This window comes from Chrysemys picta, chromosome 7 (assembly GCF_011386835.1).
Source record: "Chrysemys picta bellii isolate R12L10 chromosome 7, ASM1138683v2, whole genome shotgun sequence".
Classification (NCBI taxonomy): domain Eukaryota; kingdom Metazoa; phylum Chordata; order Testudines; family Emydidae; genus Chrysemys; species Chrysemys picta.
This window is the reverse complement of record NC_088797.1, coordinates 63622248-63640531: the sequence shown is the minus strand read 5'-3', so window position 1 is coordinate 63640531 and position 18284 is coordinate 63622248. Positions and strand designations below refer to the sequence as shown.

General features: G+C 47.1%; 1 protein-coding gene across 1 annotated transcript in view; it reads left to right on the top strand.

Annotated features, from left to right (window-relative positions):
- Positions 1-17759, top strand: part of CHUK (component of inhibitor of nuclear factor kappa B kinase complex) — a 68456-nt gene extending 50697 nt beyond the window's left edge. Inside the window, exons 17-21 of the mRNA XM_005310788.4 lie at positions 717-813; positions 1594-1741; positions 2582-2718; positions 14459-14558; positions 16519-17759. Coding sequence (XP_005310845.1) covers positions 717-813; positions 1594-1741; positions 2582-2718; positions 14459-14558; positions 16519-16545 — 509 coding nt within the window. The 3' untranslated portion in view covers positions 16546-17759. The remainder of the gene's footprint in view (positions 1-716; positions 814-1593; positions 1742-2581; positions 2719-14458; positions 14559-16518) is intronic.
- Positions 17760-18284: the final 525 nt, after the last annotated feature.

Genomic DNA, 18284 nt, shown 5'->3' with positions numbered 1-18284 from the left:
AAAAAAAGATGTATTGGAATTGGAAAAGGTTCACAAAAAGGCAACAAAAATGATTTGGGGTATGGAACGGCTTCCATATGAAGAGAGATTAATAAGACTGGGACTTTTCATCTTGGAAAAGAGATGACTAAGGAGGGATATGATAGAGGTCTATAAAATCATGACTAGTGTGGAGAAAGTAAATAAGGAAGGGTTATTTACTCCTTCTCATAACACAAGAACTAGGGGTCACCAAATGAAATTAATAGGCAGCAGGTTTAAAACGAACAAAAGGAAGTATTTTTTCACACAATGCACAGTCAACCTGTGGAACTACTTGCCACAGGATGTTGTGAAAGCCAAGACTATAACAAGGTTCAAAAAAGAACTAGATACGTTCATGGATGAAAGGTCCATCAATGGCTATTAGCCAGGAAGGGCAGGGATGGTGTCTCTAGCCTGTTTGCCAGAAGCTGGGAATGGGTGATGGGATGAATCACTTGATGATTACCTGTTAATTCCCTCTGGGGCACCTAGTATGGGCCACTGTCGGAAGACAGGATACTGGGCTAGATGGACCTTTGGTCTGACCCCGTATGCCGTTCCTGTATTCTTATGTAGGTCTCTATTTCTTTGGCAGAGCTTGTTAGGAGAACTCCTTCTTTGACTTGTGGGTTTGTGTCTGAAATGTTTGCTGAGGAACACTCTGCTAACCAGACAATTGGTGTCCCTTCCAGATCACGCCTACAGTGACAGCACTGACATGGTGAAGATTATCGTGCAGACTGTGCAGAGTCAGGATCGAGTTCTCAAGGAGCTCTTTGGACACCTTAGGTACCAGAAGAGCTTTCCTTTCTGGAGGAAAACAGAGACAAGATGCAGCTTCCGTCATTCTGGGCTGGAGACCTTTTAACATACTAATTCTGTTGAGGAGCAGAGAGAGCCCTTGCATTCATATTCCAAGAGCAAAAACTTCATTCAGAGACCATTCAGATTGCTGAAGGGCACATTCCCATCACTGTCCCTAAACCTTCAAAGCTAGTAAAGGGGAAGATCTGTCTCAAACCTTGCTATACATCCCCCTCAAATTATCTGTTGTCAGTGGGGCACTGCAGCCCCCCCACCAAGAATTGCTTTCCCCTTCAAGGACATGCAGAGACTCTATACTCACATTCATCTGACTCATACTGTAACACAACCCCTTAACGCTTTCTCTAAAAGCATTTCACATCTCCTCTGGGAACCTTCCCTCAAGTGAGTTCCATGTAAATATGTGACTGTTGCTGAGGTGGAGGGGTCCATGGCAGGAGGTGTCTTTGTGAAGAAAGACTAAAATACAGAAAATTCTAAGTCCTGAAGCCTTCTTGCATTGAACTTTTTGTGCTGTGTACCTTGATCATTAGACCCGAAGGCTTCCAGGAGCCACCATGGTCCCAAAGAATCTTTGTTGTGCATCTGTGCCTTCAGCTATCCATGTAAATGCTGAGGGACAAGTACATGTTTACCCAGTTTTTCCTTAAATAGCAAGATGTAAAATCAGTGCAGCACATTGACTCTGCTAAAGCCTGAGCCCCACTGAATGGAAAAGTGATTGTGATTTCTCCTTTGTTACAGCAAGCTGTTAGGCTGTAAGCAGAAGATTATTGATTTGCTTCCAAAGATTGAAGTGGCTCTGAATAACATCAAGGAGGCTGACAGCTCGGTGATGCAGATGCAGGGAAAAAGGCAGAGGGAGATCTGGCATTTGCTGAAAATTGCTTGTGTAAGTGACTTTAGGATTGAAGTCCCTAAACGCTAACAATAACTTCTTTAGCCAGGCAGTGTGTGACCTGTCAGATCTGTGATGGTTGGTAAAGTGTTGTGGAAGGTTTGAAGTACTATGTGCTGAGTATATACAGGAATTGTTCTGTGGCTTATGCATGCTGTGTATTATTTGTTACAGTGGCATGTAGAGGCCCCAACCAGAATCAGGGCCCTGTTTTGCTGGGTGCTGCACAGAGACAGACAGATAGTCGCTACCCTGAAGAACTTAGTCTGAATAGCCAAAACAAGGAAAAAGCCTGCTGTGGAGTAGCACATCTGCTTCCTACATTGCTGCTGTTGTGCTGGGGAAGCAAAGACAGACGGTGTGGCTGGAGCACCAGTCATATCAGTTTGTCTGTCTCTGCTCCCCCAGGCTACCCCCTCAGGTCCTGGGGAAGTGCAAGCTTTGCATCTCCTGGCCACTTGCCAGTTCAGTTCTGAAACCATATACAGCTCTCCCCAGCCAGGAGGGTTACTATAGTGCATGGCCATGGGAGGGTGAGTGCCATAGGTGACTTCAGCTTAAAATATACAGTATGTGCAATTTGGGTAAGTTACTGTGGATGTGACAACCTTAAACACTGGCAATTCATCACCCTCTGGGACTTCAATTTGTTGCCTTGATGTTTCATTGCCATAGCTTCTGCATTAATGTATAGTTATCTTGAATGCTGCTTATAATGCACTAATCTCAGGTCTCTTGGCTTGTATACACAGTGTAAACCCAAATGAAGCAGGACTAAAATCTGTGTCCATCCACTGAATATGTGCAATGAAAATAATTCTGCTTTTATTCTAGACTCAGAGTTCTGCTCGATCTCTTGTGAGTTCCAGCATCGAAAGTGCAGCCACCTCTTCAACTGCTACATGGCTCCCTCCAAACTCCTCTGGCAACATACCCCATCCCCTCTCTTCTATGGCAGCTCCTAGAGATGGGTAAGAGCCAAGGAGGGGAGGTTAAGACCAGTCTCCTTCTTTTCTGAAGAGTATACCTATTTTATATGCAAGAACTCTGAAAGCTTGCCCTCCATCACTGAGTTGTAGTGTAGACAGGCTCCAACTGTGATACATTAGGACACTGGACTTCTTGAAAAGCACACAGCTTGTGTGCTGCCTGGTACGTTTTGCTAGAGTAACTGTGACTTTAGAGATACCATTGTGATGGCCATGGTGTAAGAACCAAAATAGAATAAGGCTAGCCTATGAAACACTGTGAACCACAATCCGCCCTCTCTTCTTGCCCAAGTCCTCTTGTTGGCTGCCTGGCCTATTGTTAATCCTGATTAAAGCTGGCTGCATTTGGTGTCCATTGCAGCTGCAGTAGCCTGAATCTTCTTCAGTTCAAGTGGACTCTGATTGTTCAGTTTCTCTTGACAGATCAGGAGCTGGGGTCACTGAGGTTGCCTGGGCTCAGGGCAGCAATTAGCCTGTGATCTTGAGCTCCCATTCAGTTGAGTGTTGGTGCCTTTTCCGAATATGTGGAAGGACAGAGTCCTAGTAGGTCTCATATGTTACGACCATACTGAATATCAGAATCAGAAACTAGGCTGAAGTCTTGTTCTTTTATGAAACTTGCTGGCCCCGATTGCTGCCCTTGTGATGCTATGGGGGTTCAACCAGACTAGTGAGGGGTTCTGGCACTGCCTGCTGCTGTGCTGCTTTGGCTTAGAGCCCACATACCAGCAACCTACTCAGTGCACAATGGTCTCGCCCTGGTTTTCACCAGCCTGGTTACTCCTTGCAGGGGGACACCAACAACTCTTTCAATTCTGAGTCTCCCCAAAACAGTGTCCAGTCGCTCTCTCGGATACCCAGAAGTTGTATGTGCTGCCCCCAAAGAGACAGAACACACACCAACCTGTTCGTTTAGCTGAGGACTTCACCCTTCAGTTTAGTACACAGCACTGAGACGGTTTTGTAGTAAAACAAGAGCAAGTTTTATAACAAAGAACACATTTAAGTGATAAGTAAGAATAGAAGACATAGATGTGGTTACAAGTAAAACAAAACATGCTTTCTAGTGACTAAAACTTAACTTCAGCAAGTTCCCAGAGACTTCAACCCACTTGGCTAAAGGATCCACCTTTTTCAGATTACCAGAGCTCTAGCCTCTTTTGTCTGCCCAGTGATGGATGCCAAAATGGCTTTATGCTTCTGCTTGTATTTCCCAAAGTCTGTTGTCCATTTCAAGAGCTAGGAAGGCTTTCTGGAGTGCGGGCTCCATCCTCTATCATGATAGCTAAGTGGTCTTCCCCTTCACTCATTTAGCTTGATGGCTGTGTTAACTTTATATGTAGATGTACTTTTCCTCTGAGCTATTACCTGGCTCAATTTACCCTGGAGACGCAGGAAAGCGGGTGAAATGACATTTCTTTGTCTAGGACAGGCTGGATTTATGCACTCCTTGCAAAACACCTTCTTCCAGCACACATCTATCATTCTTTATACACCACCTGTTACATGCATCGTGAGAGAATATTAAAGACCAGCATGTTACTGGTTTGTATACCTTACATGATGCCTTGTAGTTAAAGATTATGACAACACTGTGTTGAGGCAATGAATGTCAGGCCTGATGTGAGTTATGGTTTGGTATGCCCGCTGCCAGTTGGCATTGAGGGACTTCCTGGGTCGCACCTAACAGCTGTAAAAGTTGTTGGCTTAGCTCAGAGCAGTGTGCTTCTTTGCAGGCACCTTACCATGCCGAGAGCATATCTTTAAAAGTGGGTAGCTGCTCTGTCCTATTTGTTGAGTCTGTGGTTGGATCTGGTGCACCTGTTTTCTCACCAGAACTAGCTTTTTCTTTACTTTAACTAATTTATGTTCAATGAATCTGGTCAAGTTGTATGCTGGCAGAGGAAAAGCAATGGTGCACCTCAGAGTTACTCTTAGGGCACTGGAAGTTGGATTAGGAATCTCTTAAGTCTGTGTTAAAAAGATTCATGAGATGTTATTCACACTAGAGCGCAGGACAAGTTATTTTCTGTGTTTGGGACATGGCTACTCACTGAGTGGTGCAGACTTTGTCTGCTTGCCCCATTTGGAATAAGAGAGAAGAATATATTGGCACCAGATATCACCATCTTCATTCTGTCTTCAGAGTGAAGATGCTTGCTAGCAGTCATACAAGTTGCCCAGCACTGACATCTGCTCTATCTGAAGCATCATGAAAGAGAATAAATCAAAGGGCAGTTCACAGAGTTAAAGGCCGGTGGGGGCTCGCTCGGTGGCTGGAGCCTCAGAAGGACCATCGGCCTCCCTCTCCAGACCTCTGAGGAAGGAGTTGGTGGGACGTACATCCTTGGCACTGTGCCTGGAGACTGACCAGGTGGTGGACCCTCCGGTGCTGGTGGCACCCAAAGTACTGCGCCGGCCTCCTCGCCCTCCCCGTATTAGGCGATTACGGCCCTGTCTCCCTCCGTTCTGCAAGAGCACTTTAGGGCCCACCAGGAACTCTGAAAAAGGGTGGCATCAAGCCTCCACCTCCAAGCAGAGGAGATGGAGGAGCCCTTGGACTCCCTGTTTAAAATGCTGTCCTCCTCAGCACCGGGCAGGGTGGCCTTGCCTTTCCATGAAGGAGTGGCAAAAATTTCAAATGCCCTGTGGCAAACACCGGCCTCATTGGCCCCCATCTCCAAGAGACCAGAACGCAAGTATTTTGTACCCTCCAAGAGGCATGAATACTTATACACCCACCCTGCTCCTAACTCCCTGGTGGTTGAGTCGGTCAACCACAGGGAGCGGCAAGGCCAGCCAGCCCCTACCCCGAAAAATAAAGATTCGCGGAGGCTGAACTCTTTTGGAAGGAAAATTTATTTGTCCTCGAACTTAGTTACGGGTGGTGAACCACAAAGCTCTCCTGGGCCGGTATGAGCTCAATCTGTGGGGCTCCCTGACCAAGTTCAAGGACTCCTTCCAGGAGCGCGATAGGAAGGAGTTCAAAGCGTTGATGGAGAAGGGTACAGCGGCTGCCAGGGCAACCCTGCGGGCAGCTTCAGATGCAGCGGCCACGGCCACGTGGTCCATGGCCTTAGTGGTGTCCATGAGAAGGGTGTTGTGGCTCCTGCTCTCTGGACTGTCCAGCAAGGCACAGACCTCCCTGCAGGACCTCCCATTTGACAGCAAAGCTCTGTTTGCGGAACAAATGGATACAAAGCTGCATGGCCTGAAAGACTCCCGCACGACTCTCCAGACTCTGGGTCTCTATGTTCTGGCTCCAGCTAAACCTAAGTTCAAGCCGCAGCAGGTCCCACTCAGGCCAACCACCCAAAATATGAGACCGCTTATAAGAAGTCGTGGGACTATGAGGCACCCACAGAGGCAGTCTCGCCCTGCCCCCCAGCCTGGGTCCTCAAAGGGCAAGCAAGCAGGGGAAAGGCGGTTTTGACAGGACGCCCAGGAGCGCCATGCCAGTTCTCATCAGGGATCCACCCCCAATAAAGCTTCCCGTCTCCAGTCAGTTGTGTGCTTTCTTCCCAGAGTGGTCGCGCTGACCTCGGACCAGTGGGTCCTCAACACCATCTCCCGGGGCTACAGCCTCCAGTTTACTTCCTCCCTGCCCAACCACCCCCCGTCCCTCCTGGGGAACCCCTCGCACGAGGCCCTGCTTGAGCAGGAGGTGGGGCGGCTCCTGGGCTTAGGAGTGGTGGAAGCGGTACCCGGGGAGTTAAAAGGCAAGGGGTACTACTCCCGCTATTTCCTTCTCCCGAAGGCCAAAGTGGGGCTCAGGCCCATCTTGGACCTGCGAGGCCTAAACCAGTACATGGTGAAGCTCAAGTTCCGCATGATTTCCCTGGCCTCCCCTCCCTGGATCCTGGGGACTGGTACGCCGCCCTCAATCTGCAGGACACGTACTTCTACATTCATATATTCCAGGGGCACAGATGCTTCCTTCATTTCACGGTGGGGCAGGAACACTATCAATTTACGGTCCTCCTGTTTCGCCTGTCCACTGCCCCATGGGTATTCATGAAATGTATCAAGTATCAGAGGGGTAGCCGTGTTAGTCTGGATCTGTTTAAAAAAAAAAAAAAAAAAAGTGTCCTGTGGCACCTTTAAGACTAACAGATGTATTGGAGCATAAGCTCCAATGTATGTTGGTGGTAGCAGCCTACCTCAGGCGCCGGGGGGTCCAGATCTTCCCTTATCTGGACACCTGGTTGATCAAGGGCAGCTCCCAGTCGCAGGTGCAGGATCACGTGGCGCTTCTTCTGTCCACGTGCACCACTTTGGGCTTGTTGGTAAACAACACCAAGCCAGGTTAGTCCCGGTTCAATGCTTAGAGTTTATCGGAGCGGTCCTGGATGCCTTGTCGGCCAAAGCCTCCCTCCCACCGGACAGGTTTGAGACCCTGAAGGGGCTCATTGACACGGTCACAAGGTTTCCGGTGACAACAGCCAGAGCGTGCCTGCAGCTCTTGGGTCATCTGTCGGCATGCACGTATGTGGTCCGTCATGCCAGACTCAAGATGAGGCCCCTCCAGCTCTAGTTGGTCTCGGAGTTCTCCCAGGCCAGGGACAGGATGGACAAAGTCCTCACGGTACCCAAACCAGTAATCACCTCCCCGAGAAACACGCTCCAAGGGGTCCCATTCAGAGGCAGGGCCCCGTTGCTGGAGCTGGTGTCCGACACTTTGGTCCTGGGATGGGAGGCTCACGTGGGGAACTTTCAGACCCAAGGTCTGTGGTTGGCTCAGGATCTGACCCTCCACATAAACGTCGAGCTCAGGGCGGTACGGCTGGCGTGCATGGCCTTCCGCTTGCACCTGGAGGGCTGGGTGGTCAGGGTCCTCACGGACAACACGGCCTCAATGTTCTACATCAACAGGCAAGGTGGGGCTCAATCCTCTGCCGCAAAGCCCTCAAGCTGTGGGACTTCCGGATAGCCCACAGCATCTGCCTACAGGCCTTCCATCTGCCAGGTGCCCGGGACGCATGGGTGGATCGCTTGAGCAGGGACTTCTCCTCTCAACACGAGTGGTCTCTCCATCCAGAGGTGGTTTACAGACTTTTCCAAGTGTGGGGAACTCCGCAGGTGGACCTGTTTGCAACTCGGCAGAACAGTCACTGTCCCCGGGGGGGACGAGGAGGCGCTGGGACGGGGCGCTACCTCCGATGCCTTCCTCCTGTCCTGGTCAAGCCAGTTTCTCTATGCCTTTTCCCCGTTCCCGCTGATTGGCAAGGTCCTGGAAAAGATAAAGATGGACAAGGTCCGGGTCCTTCTGATTGCCCTGGCATGGTCCAGACAGCATTGGTATGGGACCCTCACGGGCCTGGCGGTCGCGCCACCGTGGCCATCTTGCTTGGACCTGCTCTCCCAGGACCAGGGCCGCCTGCTCCACCCCAACTTATCGGCACTCCACCGCACGGTGTGGCTGCTCAATGGTTAGGTAGGGAGGAAAGGACATGCTCGGAAGGGGTTCAGCGCGTCCTCCTAGAAAGCAGGCGGCCCTCCACGTGCTGAGCCTACTTGGCAAAATGGTCTCGGTTTTCCAGATGGGAGGACGAGCGGGGCGTTTCCCCGGTGGCCGCCCTGATCCAGCTTATCCTGGACTACCTCCTGCACCATACAGCCCAGGGCCTGGCGCCCTCTTCAGACAAGGTGCACCTGGCGGCCATATCGGCCTTCCATCTGCTGGTGCAGAGCCACACGGTATTCTCCCATGCTATGACTGGCCCATTCCTTAAGGGTTTGGATTGTCTCTTCCCACATGTTAGGCCCCCAGTCCTGCAGTGGGACCTAAACTTGGTGTTGGCCCATCTCATGGGGGCCCCCGTTTGAGCCGCTGGCCACGTGCTCCTGGTCACACCTCTCGTGGAAGGTGGCCTTTCTGGTTGCGATCACGTTGGCTAGGCGGGTCTCAGAGCTCAGGGCCCTGACCTTCGAGCCCCCGTACACAGTGTTTCATAAGGATAAGGTCCAGCTCCGCCCACACCCCTTGTTCCTCCCGAAGGTGGTCTCCACCTATCACGTGGGTCAGGACATTTTTCTGTCAGTCCTCTGCCCCAAGCCCTATGCGTCCAGTGAGGAGCGCCGCTTCCACACGCTGGATGTGAGACAGGCTCTGGCTTTCTACCTGGAGCGGACTAAGCCGTTCAGAAAGTCCTCGCAACTGTTCATTGCCTCGGCCGAGCACATGAAATGTCGGCCAATCTCCACTCAGCGGCTCTCCAACTGGATCACCTCGTGCATCCGTACCTGTTATGACCTGGCGGGAATCCTTCCGCCACCAATTGTGAAGGCGCACTTGACTCGGGCGCAGGCCTCGTTGGCTGCCTTTTTGGCTCACATCCCCATTCAGGCCATTTGTAGGGCTGCCACATGGTCTTCAGTTCACACGTTCACCTTGCACTATGCAATTGTCTCCCAGACGAGGGATGACGCAGGGTTCAGCAGAGCTGTCCTCTGTCCCGAGAATTTGTGAACTCCTACCCACCTCCAACAGATATAGCTTGGAATCACCTATTGTGGAATACACATGAGCAATCACTCGAAGAAGAAAAGACAGTTACCTTTTCCGTAACTGTTGTTCAAGATGTGTTGCTCATGTCTATTCCACATCCTGCTCTCCTTCCCCTCTGTTGGAGTTGTCTGGCAAGAAGGAACTGAGGGTGGGGGGAGCGCCCCTTATACCACTTCATGGAGGCGCCACTCCAGGGGTCGCTAGGGCGCTCCCCTAGGGGTATGCTAGGCGGAAAACTTCCCTCACCGGTGCACATGGCGAGGATGCACACCTATTGTGGAATAGACATGAGCAACAGATCTCAAAGAACACCAGTTATGGAAAAGGTAACTGTCTTTTCCTTCACTATTTGTTCTCAAGACTTGCAGGCTACTGAGCTCAAACCAGCAGTTCTATAAATGCCCAGGTTATTGGTGTGATGTTAGCTATTCTCCAGTCATACGGTACTACCTCCCAGATAGATAGAATGATTAAAAATCCTTGCTACCAGACTAGCAATCTCATGTGCCAGTTCTTTCAATATTCTGGGATGGAATTATCCAGTCCCCTTGATTTGAGCGCATTAAGTTCTTTACATTTTTCTTCCACCTCAGATGTGATCATTTCCATTTCTGTACACTCATTTCCATCAGCCAAATTGCCTTCATGCCCATCCATGTTCTCATTTTAATTGAAAACCAAGGCAAAGTGTTCATTTAGTTTTTGGGCCATACATATAATATCTTTAATCTCCTTCCCATCTGTGCTACATAGCGGCCCGACCTCATCCTTCCTTATTCTCTTTTTATTTATATAACTAAAAAAGTCGTATGCAGTGTTGTTGTAGCCATGTTGGTCCCAGAATATTAGAGAGACAAAGTGGGTGAGGTAATATCTTTTATTGGACCAACTTCTGTTGGTGAGAGAGAGACAAGCTTTTGAGCTTACCTGAAGAAGAGCTCTTGGTACGTCTCTCTCACCAATAGAAGTTGGTCCAATAAAAGATATTATCTCACCTACCTTCTCTCTAAAAAATAATCGTATTTATTTTAATCTCCTTGACAAGAGCTAATTCACATTTATTTCCACATTTCCTAACCTCCAAGATGTCGCTTTCATTCCCTAAAGGGTCTCTGCTTACTACTAATAACCTTTTTGAGGTGGCTATTCATCCAGCTGGGTCTGGAGTCTTTTCCTACAAGAAATTGCAAGCAGCCTCCATCTTTAAGTCTTTGAGCTCTTTAGCCCAGTTGATTTCTTTAACTAACTCCCTTAATTTTCCAAAGTTTTCTCTTTTGAAATGAAAAACCATAGTTGATGCCTGGTTTTGATTATCCTTCCATTTAATTTAAACTGAATCACTCGATCCAAGGTTCTGATCACTCGATCCAAGTTTATTTCCTATGACCAGCTCTTTTATGAAGTCCTCACTACTTATCAAAATCAAGTATAAAATTGCATCACCTCTTGTTAATTCAGTGACAAGCTGATAATGAAAACTGTCGTCTATCACATTCAAGAATAACTGGGCCATATCAGCATTAGCAACATTTATTTTTCAATCCCTATCCAGGAAGTTAGTCTCCCATTATGACACAATTCCCCAAAGTATTTATCTCTCTAATAAAATGAGCTCTCTATCCATATCTGAGTCAAACAGTTTACTGCATCGTTGATATCGAACTCTATCCCTCCACCTTTACCTTTATTGCTATCTTTCCTAAACACCACATACCCTTCAATGCCTGTATTCCAGTCATGAGCACTATTCCACCATGATTTCTTATCCCTATAATATCCAGTTTGGCCTCCTGCACCAGTAGTTCCAGTTCCTCTGTTTTATTGTCCTGACGCCTTGCATTCATTTTCAGGCATTTCAGTTGTTTCCCTCAGACCTCACCCAGCTTTCTAGCTGGATTAGGTATACTCCTTTCACTGACTGTAACACCTGCCTGACTACTATTCCAATCAGTGTGTACTGTTTTTCTCCTTGTTGTCCATATTCTTCCCTTGTAGTGTTTCTTCCTTGAGTGCTTGTCTATATGTGCTCCATATTTGGTGCCACATGCACTGGATATCAGAATGCTTTAGTCAACCGTGTCCATTGGCAGCAGCTGCTTCCTGCATAGCCTCACGCTCCTCCCCTATGAGGTTATAAAAGGGGATGGAGTGACCAACTGACCCTCAGTTCCTTTCACCATATTTGGCTGTGAGATGACGCCAACTGACAGTGCCATCTCATCCACTCACACAATAGTTTATCTATAAATAGTTTAGTTAGTGATAGTTAGGGTGTATTGTAGTATTTGATGGGTTTTAATTTAATAGTGTTTTTTATGTGATTTGTTTTTTTCCAAGTAGGGAGATCTCCACGTGTCTGTTTAAAATTTTTGAGGTTTTAAATGCTTGTCATGTGGAACTGTTATGCACCTTAATAATGCTCACTCCAAGGCCATGTGTACACTACGAACTATGATCGATTCAAGTTACATGGGTGTACAGCTGCCAAAATTAGTATATCGCTCATGCGCATTCAGACTTGTCTGCTTGTGTCAGAGCTGCGTGTACTCACCAGCAGTGCTTGTGTCGATGCAAAGTGCAGTGCACCACAGGTAGGTATCCCACTGTGTCACACCCCACTGTCTGGCACAATGCCTTTTGGGAAATGTTTGCAATGTGTTGTCGGATAGAAACGACTTGACTAGAGATCTGTGGGAGCTATGGGCTATTGTCTCTATTCTATAATGCCATCCATAGCCCATAATTTTCATACCATTTTTTAAAAATCCCACAAACCCATACAGCACTTCATGTTTGCCAATTGTGTATACAGCCTGGGTGAATGAGATGTTGGGGAACATTTAAGGATTGCAAGTCCTTATCCCAAGAGCTGCTAGATCCAGAGTAAACTGTCTTAAAACTTTATCCGCTAGAGAAATCAGCGAGACCTGCTTTAGACTGTAACATTACCCAGGGTACAATCTGGACAGTTGAACAGCTGTGTCCCGTTAACTCTCTAGCCTGGGGTGCCTTTTACGCTGTTTTGCTGTCAGAACAGCCAATTCTCGCCTGCTCATGCAGCTTTCAGCCTGTAGATTCACTCCCAGCTAAATAATGAGCACTCTGACCAGTCAATCATGAATTACATACAGGGAAACACCCGCAAGTTCTCTAGGCCCAGCCTGGTTCCCGCAGAAATGTGTGTGTTGTACTGCTCAGTACCCATCTGAACAGTACCAGCTCATAGGGAGTCCATCATTTCATCAAAGGAAAATGATACATGTACCAGCCTTGTTATCCCAAATGGAGTTTCCCACACTTCAATCCAAACACACTGGTTAAGATAAAACAATAAGTTTATTAACTACAGAAAGATAGATTTTAAGTGATTGCAAGTGATGATGCATAAACTTCAGGATTAGTTACAAAAGAAAATAAGAGTAAAACGCAAGCTAATACCTAATTGAATAAGTTAAGTGGGGCCCACCTGGTGGGGACTTCCATCCAAGACATCTTGGAGTACCTGCTACACCTTTAGAAATCAGTCTTGGCTCCCAGTTCTCTGAGACTGTACTTGGCAGCAATATCAGTGTTTCATCCCCCTATCCAAGGGAAATCAATTTGTTTCAGTGCCATGGTGATAAGATTTCTGAGAGGACTTCTCCACCTACATCTTCTGGTCCAAGAGCCGGTCCCTTTATGGGACCTGAACATGATTTTAACAGCTCTACTGGGGCCTCCATTTGAGTCTCTTGCATCCTGTCCACTGCCACCTCTGTCTCAGAAAACTGCGTTCTTGATAGCCATTACCTCTGCCAGGAGGGTGGATGAGTTGCAGGCCCTGATGGTGGGGCCTCCTTACATGCAGTTCTCGAAGGACAAGGTAATGTTTCAACCACACCCAAACTTCTTATCTAAGGCAGACTCTGTTTCATTTGCACCAGGCTGTGTATTTGCCTGTATTTTCCCCCAAGCCGCATTCTTCCCTGGAGGAGTAACGCCTCCATACTTTAGACTGTGGTTCTTCGATATGTGATGCAGACATGTATTCTAGGTGGTGTGTAGTGCGCCCCACATGCCAGAGACTTTTGCCAAGCAGTACTCTTGGACGGGTAGTGCTCATGTCTCTGTACAAGACGTTACCATCTAGAGATGGTCTGCACAGAAACTTTGTTCCTTCATGCAATCCGCATATGATATGAACAGGCGAGGCAAGCATGTTCAGTACTGCTCAGATGAAAGGCTAGACAGATGTGTATTCCACAATGGACCCTCCATCCCCTCTGCATCAGTCTTCCCCTGGACGTTCGGTGCAAAGGAACTGAGGGGTGTTGCTTGTGAATCACCTACCTGGTGGAATATATACATCTGCATCTACTCGAAGAAGAAATAGTTACAGTTACAGTTAACTGTGGTTCTGTGAGATGTGATGCAGATGTGTATTCCACAACTCACCCTCTGTTCCCTCTGCATCAGTGCCTTCAATGCCAAGGAACTGAGAGGGGTTGCGGTGGTGCTGCCTCATATAGTCAAGAGAGGGGCTACAGATATAAGACATAAGTGCCACCCCTCTAAGAGTACTGATAGGCAAAAGTCTCTGGCCTGCAGGGTGCACACGTGCCTACCTGGAATACACGTCTGCATCACTTCTTGAAGAACCACAATTACAGTAAGCAACCATTTCTACATCATGCATTATTAATGACCAGAGGGTCACCAGTTTTTTACAAGATGCTTTTTGGATAAATATTATGACAGCACTGTTAAGTTGCAGTGAGTTTGGCAGGCCCGGTAACCATTGTATTTACTGAACAGTGAGTCTTTTGCCATTTGCCATTGAGGGGCTCTTAAGGTCATACTTGGTTACTCAGAATTTTAGAAATTCGCTGCTTCAGATTAGATCCCAGGTAATTCATGGCATTTCTGTTCATCTTTGAGGTCTCCAGTATTATGGCACCTCTCTGGAACTCTGCCTGTCCTGAGTGAAGTGCAGGACATTATTGTTCAGTGAACAATTCCTAACTTAATCTTTGCCCTGTGGATGGTGGCTGGAAGCCCTCTATGTCACTCCCTTGGCATCAGCAGAGTGGCATGCCAAATACAGTTGCAGAGTAACTTTTAGAATTGCAGATAAATTGCTGTAAACTTATCTCCTCCTCTCCCTGTTCTGCTCCTTCCGGAGGATTGGGTCAGTCATAGTTTAAACCTGCCCCCTTATGCCTTTTTTTTTTATAGGGAAGTTTTTGCCCATGTGATAGAAGAGAATCTGAACTATCTGGACCGCTTTAGCACTATCATTCAAGAGGCGAAACAGGAGCAGAACAGCAGCATGATGGTAAGTCTGTTTCTATGATTCAAAGGCTTGATTTTCAAAGTTTCATTGGCTTCAGTTGGAAGCTTTTGCTTACTGAGGACTTCTTAAAATATATCTCCGGTCCTTTGTGACAAGTCATTGCTGTCAAATATGCGTGCAGTGTCCTGGTGAGTTGCTCACAAAGGATAGCAGGAGCACTGACAAAACCATCAGCTAAGGAATCCTATTCCTGGCTCTGGAAATGTGCAAGGTAGATGGGCTATTCAAGCAGGGATGTGGTAAGCAGGGGACAGTGGTGGGAGCATTATCTCTCAGGATCTTGTTATAGAATAGAAAGAACTGCCTGCAGTAAACCTTTTTCTCCTGTTCCTGAACCCTGTCCACCCTTTGACTTGACAAAAGCAGGAGGGGCAGTAGGAATGGGCTTAAGGTTCAGAGGGAGTGGAGAGTAGGAGGAACAAGTGGTGTGACCGGACAAGTATGATGTCGATCTGGGACCTTGTGTCTGAGCAGAAGGATATTTCACCATTCTCTAAATAATGAAAAACTGGAATTCATAAGTCATTGGGCTAGACAGAAACTATGGGCCAGCTTCTTCTCCTTCTGTCCTTCCCCTTGAGCAGGCAAGGTCCTTACCTGTTTGAACCCATCTCTAATGGATGAAATGAAGCTGTTCCCATGAGCACTCAGTATGGTGTCCAGACTAATGATGATGATCTCCTGTGTCAGATGCCACTCTCTCTCCTGGCAGCTTGTTCTGTTGCAAGCTGCTTATGCAGTTACATTTATCTAAATGTTCCTGCTGTGACCTTGGGATTAAGATTTCACTTATCTCCTCCCATTGTGATGTTAAGCTACTCTCCTAGCTGGAATGTCAGATGTTCCCCTCAATACATGGTTCCCTGAGGATGATTTCCTATGAAGCCATGCTAAAACCTACATATACAACATGCTTCCACTCCTCACCAGCCACTTGAGAACATGTTAAGAGGATCACTGCTCTGACCCCTGTAACCTTTGTGGCAGTTGTGTAAGAGACCAGTAAAGAATTTTCCCAACGCAGGAGCAGCACATGAGCAGCACAATCTGCCCTTTGCGGACACCACAAACCCTAGAGTAGGATAGGGTAGAGAGGTAGAGTAGCCAAAGTGATTCTTGAACAGCTATGGGCAGCCCTGGGGAGGTTACCGTAAGTTAGAGCAGCTCCCAGGGCAGAGCCCAGTTGCCCAGAATGTGGAGGGTGAAATGTTATTTAAAGCCTCCTTAACCTCCTCTCCTAGGCTGCGCCTTTCATGGGCACAGCACAGAATCTAATCTTTAGGGTTTAATGTTTGGTTTTGATGACCCTGTGTTGCTTACTACTTCTCACCTTATTTTCTGTTAATTTACAAACCAGCTGCTTATGAATAGCTCTGACACTTTATCAGTTATTGCTGCTGAGACCTCCACCAAGGTCCAATTAGTGCCAGCTAATGTTGTAGGTTTGTGACAGTAGGGACTGAGCTGACACCATTTACTCATGTCATGTGGTTACCCAATAGCCTTCAGACAGTAAGGACTTCTGGTCCCTGCAGATCTGTGTCAGATGAAACCAGTAGCTTAGAGGTCAAAGGTTAACTGTCTGCCAGGATACTGAGTTTCAGTAGCTCACAGTCCCTGGCACCAAAAATTCCTCATTTCTGGTTTTCTCAACAGTTCCTCCCCAATGCTGAGAGTAGATTCAGGGTGACTTATTTTCAGGCTCTTGTTGCAGAAAGTAGTTGCAGTTTGTGAACTGTCAGAAGCCTTTGAAATACCTTGATTAGCTGAGTTTGTTACCAGCAGGTCTTGGGTAGTTAAAACACTGCCCACTTCAATCTTATAATTCCAAGACTGCCATCAGTGAGTGGTTTTGGACAATGCAGGCTCCCAGGCAGGTGGCCATTGATTTGAAAATTGATAAACTGACTGAACTCTAGTTGCTCTTTTGCTTCTTTTTTAGAGTCTTGATTGGAGTTGGCTGAAATAATTAAGGAAGACAAGCGGGCATTGTTGCCATCCCCAATATGTCCATGTGCTCAAGGTTGGCTGACAGTCTGCGATGAGATGAAACAGCCCAGTATCAATGTTATGGAGTTGATTCCACACACTGCTGATTCAGGACTGAATAATCTTCTCTCCCACTGCATCTGGATGACAGTTCTGCAAGAGGCATTTTGTGTTTTGTAGATGTTAGCGGACTTGATTATAAAGTACATGGGCAGCAACAGAGACCCTGCCTTGTATGTTTTGCTGCTAGAGGCAAATGTTTTCCAACCTGCTGCCTCATGTCAGGGCTTTTAAATCCATATTGAGCTACCTAAAGAAGTAGCCTGATTTTCAGAGATGCTGAGTGATCCTGGCTCCCACTACATCCCTGAGCACTGCAGATGCTCAGCACACTTGAAAATTATACCCTTTATATTTAGAAGCTTTTTAGGCACCTGGGTTGGTTTGAAAATGTTTGCGATGGCCAGTCTTTCTAGCAGTATGACCTGTCCATGCAGTCAGTGCCTGGCAGGCACTGCTAGGGGAGGCAGCTGTTGCTCTGACTGATGAGCTGAGATTAGGGCACTATTTGAGATGTTCTGTCTATGGAGAACCTCTCCCGGAAGGAGATACGCGGCCTCAGCATTTGGCGTTAATTTGTTTGGTGCTAGAGCAGCTGAGAGCTCTAGGGGAAGCAGAGCGGGCAGATACCAGGGAGGTGTTCTCCTCATTTCTTCTGAGTAGGAAGAAGGCAGGGAGTATCTTCTAGGTTCGGACAGATCTCTGCCTTAAGTGGACAAGATGCACAGTACAGACTACAGCAGTATCTGCAGTGTTCTGCTGGGGTGCTGGGCTACTTCACCCTCTTCTCCTGAGGCAGGCATCTCACATTCAAAATCCCTATAACATTTTGTATCCTGTTGCAAAATGACATATTACTTATGTTATCTTGCACCCCAACCCCCCAAAATCCCAACCGTCCGAGCCTTGGTCTGGGGAATACCATTTCTGATGGATGAAAGAAAAACACTACAGCCATGGCTTTCCACCTGTGCTGTGCATTCTTGTCCACTGAGAAGCAGTTTTGACAGATGTTTCTTACTGATCAGGAAATGCTCCCCAATTCCAAACAGACAGAATTTTATATCCACTGGCTACTTAAAATATTTAAGAATTCTATTTGTTAATTTGTGATAAATATTATATTATGTAGAACCTCTTTGTGATTCTTATTCTGTTCCAGATTTGCGTCATTTTAAAGATGCTACCCTCAAATGGTCTGACTTGCCAATGTTCTGTTTGGGCAGGATGCAGGAGGGGAAAGGTAACAGGCTACCTGGACTTCAGTTTATGGGCAAGATTTTCAAAAATGGCTAGTGATTTTGGATGTGCAACCCAACCTCTTTGACAGAGGGCAGGTGCTCAGCACTTTCTGAAAATCATACTCTTTTATGATGTCTTAAGTTGGGCACTCGAAAGCATTAGCTGTTTTTGAAAATCTTTATCCATGCTTGTCTCTCTCCATTACTCTCCACATAAGGCTGAATTACTCTAAAACCAAAACATTTCAAAACCAGGTAGCTTTGAAGCAACAAGTTCACATCACTTACCAAATCCAAGTACTGAATAGCAAGAAATAAAAAGTGAAGGAAATTGTAAATTTCATATCACCCACAAAATAACCAGAAATACACTAAGTGGGCCTCTGTTCCCTTGCCTCCTTGTGCAGTCATTTACATC